This window comes from Ceratotherium simum, chromosome 20 (genome assembly GCF_057802395.1).
Source record: "Ceratotherium simum simum isolate JZ-2026a chromosome 20, ASM5780239v1, whole genome shotgun sequence".
Lineage (NCBI taxonomy): Eukaryota > Metazoa > Chordata > Mammalia > Perissodactyla > Rhinocerotidae > Ceratotherium > Ceratotherium simum.
In genome coordinates this window covers 40,285,355-40,292,247 of record NC_141919.1, presented here as the reverse complement: position 1 = coordinate 40,292,247, position 6,893 = coordinate 40,285,355, and the positions used below count along the sequence as shown (strand labels likewise).

Below are 6,893 nucleotides of genomic sequence, written 5' to 3'. Positions count from 1 at the left end.
TTTATCCAAAAAATAAAACCCACTCCAGGGAGTCATCACTGTCATTTTTATTCTGTTTCATATCCAATAATTTAGCTGGAAATTATTTCACAAGTTCCTTACGTCTGACAAGAATCAGATGATGTTTCTAGATTGCCATTTCAGAGAATTTTGTACTGTTTATGAAGAGTAACAGATTAGATGCGTACTCACAACTTCATAAATACTTTATGAATCATATGCTAAAAAAGATGAGACTTGAGAGTTTCCAGGATCAGAATAAAATATTTCCTTCCGGCAAATATAAAAGCATATTACCTTATCCAGGACCAGAGCAATGATGATACATATTTATACATGAAGATGATGCTGTGAGGTGTCTTTTCACAACAATGATGAAGGATGTAAACTGTTCCAGCCACATTCTGTTCCCTGGTTCCGTTTGAAATGCCTGCAGCTATGAATAGGCTGGTTGCGGTCAGACATACAAACTGACCAGAGACCTAACCTACAACTCTGGCTTTAAAGAAGGCCCATCCTCTTAACCAAATGATCTGATTTCTCTTCTAAAACAGCAATTTACAAAAATGTTTACCAAGAATCTAAAACTACTGCTTACTTTCAAAGTGACTAAGTTATTTCAAGATAGTGGTTGAGTCCTCAATAATGTCTTACTCCCTATACAATTATAATATCATTATCGGTCAAATTATTTTAGAGAAGTTAACTTGTAGCAATTAACTGCAAAAAATGGTTGGTTATTAACAGCTTTAGTTACCATGGAGCCATTACACTACAAATAACACACAAAGACGATTTTAGGCACTTGCCTGGATCCCAACATCTGTTCCAAATGTACACTTTTCAAATCAAAAGTCAGAGTGTTTGGATACTTCTGAGACACACAACATGGCTCTAACCCCACATATTAATTTGTTAGTATACCCTAGCATGCTATTTGTCTTGGCAACTTGTGATTTCAAAAACTAACAGAAGATGACTTGTAAGGAAATGTCTCCTTTTGTATATAGTTTGGAACATCTGGTCTGAAAAAGCAGAGACTTCTGGTTTCTGGAGAACTGAAATATCCTGAGAATAACTTAATTCTTACCTGAGGACATAAAGTAACCAAGAGAAAGGGTCTTATTATTCCAGTGACCTATATCTTAGAATATATGGATTTTAGAACCTTTAGATTTTCAAATTTAGAATCACATTTTAGACTCTTTAGAGGTTCCCATGAATAGGAAAATCTAATGAATCTTAAACTCAAGACTCCTGAAAACAAAGAGGGAGCTAGAGTAGAAAGGATAGAGATCTATCTTATTCCTTCCTTTCTGTTTTCTTCTCAAGGGCAGGAGCAGGGACAAAGTTTGAACGGGGAGAAACTGGCTTGAATTGAAAAAGGCAGTCTGGGTTTAGAAGACCGGGCTGCTTCTTCATCCCTTTCCTTGAGCATTAGCAAGCTCTGCCTGCTGATTCGGCGGGGGAGGAGGGATGCAGAGTACTTCTTCAGTGCCCACTTCCTCTTCGTTGTTCCTTATTGCCATCCATGTCTGCAAGCTGGCCCAGGAATCTCATGTCCTTCAACCCATGCCAACCTGTTCCTTCACACTCAACTGCTAAAATTCTCAATTCCAGAGGCTTATTACTATGAGGCAGGGATGTTTCTTTTATCTGACTATAGCAATCGATATTAAGCATGAATGAGGTTTAATCTTTGGTGAGAGTTTTCATCTTAAAGCAGGTGATGCCTGATGTAGTAGAAAGACCACTGGATCTGGGGTTCTAGGATCTTGGTTCTAGGCATAGCTCTGCCACTTGTTAGATGTGTTTTCTCCATTTTAAAATAGAAAATAATGCCTCTTCACAGTACTGTTGCAAGAGTTCAATAAAATAATACAAGTGAAAGCTCTAGTGCACACACAGCCTGGCACCAACAATAAACATTAGGTGAATTTCAACCTCTAATTGGTAGGAAGTATAAGAAAGTGTGTGTGGGTGGGAAGGAGAGGGAAGCTGGCTTCTAAAGTAAATTTTCTAAGTTTCTGCTTCCTTCAAATTCATTTCCCTCCAGCCCAAACTCTAAGGAAGTAATATATATGAAATACTGGCAATGTAGGTACATACTACCTGAGAGCTCATCTTCCCTTCCCTCTTTTCTGTAAGCATCTTGGTATTCTATGAGGTTCAGCAAAAAAAGAACTACGACCTGGGAACAGGGTGTGAATTACACAGTGAACCACAAATATTTGAAACCTGGAGTCACAAATCCATATATTTGGAAAATAAAACTAGTAGAGCTATTTTTAACCTAAGTGGTAGGCACACTTGGTGACAACATGAAGGTATATGCCACACGGGAATACTAAAAGTTCCATGGTGCTCGTAAAGTACCAGGCACTGCGACAACATGATAGACACAAAAGTACATTATTCTAGCGGCACAAAATGATCCCATATATGTATACATCAGTACGTTTATATGTGGTTAAAGACAGCCCTGATTAAAGGCTGTGTGAAGGAAAGATAATTAGAAAACAGATCAAAATTAAAATGCTGGCTGATTCTCAAGCCCTTGAGTAAAATGCAACCCTTGAGGATACTGTCATTTACTTGTCATTAGGCCACTAGTCAGCCTGATTAAGATAAAGATTTGTACTTATGAAAAAGATTGATTTTTTGAGGACATGTTTGCCCAGCATCTCATTATCTTTCTTCTGGGGGAACCTAGTTCAGCGGACATATGACCCAGGCCTGGTCAATTACAGTACCCTACCTCCTATGGCCTGGATGGTTGTTCAGCAACCCAAGCTGAACCAGAGTCCTCCCCATGTTGCTTCTGCCACACCTATGAGCAAAGACACCTTTCCTGCTCTTTGAGGCTCCTGGCAGCCATCTTGCCAACTATGTGGAGTGATCTCATGCCCTGATGGTGCTCTTTGACCCAGCGGATGCAGCTGTGCCTGATCAGATCTACTCTTAAACTTCTCGGTTTGTGAACTAATCTCTTTTTTGGCTGAAGCTATTTTGAATTGGGTAACTTTCACTTGCATTCAAGAGACCTAAGCATAAGAAAATTATAGCCACCATTAATGAATCTGATTTAGCTAATGTTCAACACTAAGCATATTATTTAAATGTGTATAGCAGTTCCAAGAGAGGGTTTTATCAGTGAGAAAATGTGTCTAACTCACTGAGTCATTGATTCATTGAGTCAGTGAATATCCGCCAGAGACTTCATGGGAAATAGAGCATGATGCCACTGTCACCACTATAGTTTGGCTTTGCTAGCAAAATCTTCCCCGTGCCTTAAAACAAATAAAAGTCATATGCACAAAATTCACAAGATTATTTTACTAGAATTTAAGGGTTAGGAGATAATATAGTCAAATTTTCACAAAGAAAATCTTCAGATTGAACTCTGGCCAAATAAAAGAAAATTCAAGTTCTCATTTCAGTGTCAACTGGCCTGGGTATTGAAGCAATGTCCCCCTTTCAGGACCCATAACTCTCTGCATCATGTCTCAGCAATCCCAGGCATGAATTCTGAAAACTTCTTCCATTTCTATGGTTTTCCTCATCCAGCTGAGAACTGTTCACCAACCATACGCTCTGGTCCATACGGCTTTCTTCCTAAACTCTGGGAGAACTCTCAAGGACAGCAGGGTGGCTAAGGGGACAAAAAATAAAGTACATGGTTGCATTTGGTGATGCTGCATTTGAAAAGGTCATTTATATCAAAAAGTGTCAGAAGAGAAACTTGGCTTTTTCTCACTTGGCTAATCTTAAAGACTAAGAATTCCCTTCAAGCCTTAGGCAGAATTTTAATGGCAGAAAACTATTAATAAAGGCTTGGGAAAAGGTTTCTTTTTTTAAAAAAAAAAAAGTTACCCTGCAATCAGTTAACAGGAAATTCTGCACAATTAAAACAAAAACTGACTTCTGGAATGCTGGTGATGTTTTTCTTAATCTGGGTGCTGATTAGATAGGTGCGTTCCCTTTGTAAAAATCTACTTATGATTTGTGCACTTTTCTACATGAGTATGATTTTTCCATTAAATGTTTAGTTAAAAGGTAAAAAAAAAAACTGATCCTGTAACAAAGTCAGGTTCATGGGCACAATGGAGCAAGCATGACTGTACTAAACTATATTTGAACATGTACTCACAAGTCCACACTTTTTCTTATCTGTCATGGGCCCCTCAGGGATCAATTTAAAGCAGGAAAGTTCTGAGTAATCCCGCTATGTAACTTATTATATATCTTATTTTAGGAAACTGATATAAATAATTGATATATTATTTAAAATATAATAGTGTGAGAGAATGTAGGTAAGCCAGAGTTACACAATTATTGCATGTGACTCTAATAAGCCCTTGACTATATAATCATTAGGTGAACATGTACTTCCTTGACCCAAATAACTACATAAACAGGAGAATGTGCATAGGTTATATGCAAATGTCACACCATTTTATATAAGGAACTTGAGCATCTGTGGGTTTTGGTATCCCAGGGGAGTCCTAAAACCAATCCCCCATGGATACTGAGGGACAACTGTATATGTTTGGAGCAACCAATGGTATTATGGACCCATGGCCATTAAAAATGAGTCCAAACACCCTGAGGCAAATAAATGGAGGAAATCCTAGTAGCAAGTCTCTAGGGATGGATCAAGTGAAAATATGTCAAACCATAGCCATGATTCTTAGTAAAGTTCTGTTGTTGATCAGAATCATCTTCCTATACATGCCCTCCACCTAGTTTGGGGGTGGGGAGAAGGATCAGAACCAGCACATTAGGGAAATCTTGCTTGTTTGACAACCAATAAATTATACCATACTTAAAGCAAAATATGGTCATACTACGACACAGGCTGGCCAGATGGATTATCACAAATGCAGGCCGCCAGGCGACTTCCTCAAGGCGAGACTTTCCAGTGCAATATCTTACAGCTTGTCAGGCGCATCAACAGTGGCCACTGCTAGGATCCAGACCCCCAAAGCCCAAGACACAAATGACAGTCCAAGCTGTCTTGGGCCACAGAGTCAACACTGAAATGACTTCTCAGATTTGAGTAATAAAATAATGTACATAATTTTCACAAAAAGATCTTCTATGTTTGTGGATCCTACAGTCATAGTTTAACAAATCAATAGAGAAGTATAAAAACACAAAAACCATCTAATTGCCTGAAAGCATGGGAAATGTCCAATTCCCTTGGCAAAATACTATACAGGTATTAAAAATACTATTTATGAAGTCAGTGTAAGACCAGGTTAAATGCTATTAAAATAAAAAAGGCAGTACTCAAAGTGTCTATGTATTTTTTCAATTGTATATGATTATGAGTATGTTAAACAACACTCATACACAGAGGGGACAAAAACTTCTTAGAATATCAGAATTGTCACTCGGCAATGGGACTCTGAATTCCTCTTTGCTTTTTCTCTTTACTTTTCTGAATTTTCTAAATTTTAATTAAAGTCATATTTTATCATTATAATAAAACATTTTAAAACTGTTTAAAAGTTCAATTTAAAGGCACTGAAACTCTTTTAAATCCACTTTCTAATTCAAAATGCCACGTTGGTGAGAGCTCCAGATTATTTCTCTAAACTGAACCTGAATGAGCCCTTTCAGGAACCAATATCAGTAGAATGCTGTTCTGCAGCACAGACAATACTGGATGGTTTTCATCTACTTTGGGCATAAAGCATAGAAGCAATACCTTTTAAAAGATCCCTTGATTTTGCTGAAAGGACTTTTTTCGGGCTTTCCATGATGCTGAATAGCCAGTCAATGAACTAGGGTGAAAAATGAAGAACCATATCAGTGAAGACAATCCCACTACCAGCAAGAGATCAGTCATACCCTTGGGCCTGCATACATGCATATCAGTGCAGTAGTCCCCAGGCAATACATGTCTGGGCTGGGGGAGTGGAGATAAACCGGGACCAGCCACAAGGGATGGTGGAATTGGACACAGCTCCCTTTTAGTCAAATGACCCAGCAAACTCAAACCTTCTTCCCCTGCTGAATACCCTGAGACCAGCTATAGGTTTTGAGAGTGAGGCAGACATGGGCCCAGAGGGCCTCCTGTGTGTGATGAACACTATCTCTCATCACTGTGAGAGGCCCAGAGAGCTTGCAATCCTTGCCTAAGTCCATTCCCAATGAACAGCAGAGTCAAGATCTGAACTCTAGTACACCTGGCTTTTCAAAGCCCCAAGCTCTTGCTTCGCATCACGCTGCCTCCCACCTGGTTCTATGTGCAGAGTCTAGGCCTAGGCTCTGAGGCTGGGCAATAAATAGGAAAACATATCAGATGTAAGCCCCTGTTTCTAAAATAAAATGTTTTTGTAAATGAGAACAGTTTGTGCCTGAATGGATATGAAACAGGAAGTTGAAATGCAAGAGAAAAGACATAAAATAATTTACTAGGTAGAGCCAAGCGTGTTAACTGCAAATAAATCCTGCAAATGAGGTAGAAACTCACAGTACTCATAAGTTTGACTGATCTCCCAGGGTGCAGCCAAAATTGCTTCTGAATTAGATACAGGATAATTTCATTGATGACTGAATGTTGCCAACCTTGGCTCATTAAAAAACACATACATTACTCATACGGACTAGGCATTTTATCTTTGGACATAGAAGCTGAGTTGAAGAAAGAGTAAAATAGATAAAGAAAATATTCTTAATTCCCTGCTTTAATTAAAAAATTATTTTCTTTGTTTATTTTCTTTTTCTCAATTTTGTTTTATAATATCCTACTGTTAAGTAAATAAATCAAGCCCTACAAAAACATAATAGATGCAGGATGTGTACACTGTAGTCCAAAGTGAACACGGTGTCCCAGGCCAGAAATAACATGAGGGGATACCACATTTAAATTTATTTTGACTTAA

General features: G+C 38.3%; 1 protein-coding gene across 2 annotated transcripts in view; it reads right to left on the bottom strand.

The window, feature by feature from the left end:
• Positions 1–3,312: 3,312 nt before the first annotated feature.
• The window catches only part of FOCAD (focadhesin), a 291,760-nt gene continuing 288,179 nt past the window's right edge, over positions 3,313–6,893 (bottom strand). For both annotated transcript variants that reach the window (XM_014792384.2, XM_087444678.1), the window contains exons 43-44: positions 5,714–5,789; positions 3,313–3,652 (exon numbers count right to left, since the gene is read on the bottom strand). In XM_014792384.2, coding sequence (XP_014647870.1) covers positions 3,579–3,652; positions 5,714–5,789 — 150 coding nt within the window. In that variant the 3' untranslated portion in view covers positions 3,313–3,578. The remainder of the gene's footprint in view (positions 3,653–5,713; positions 5,790–6,893) is intronic.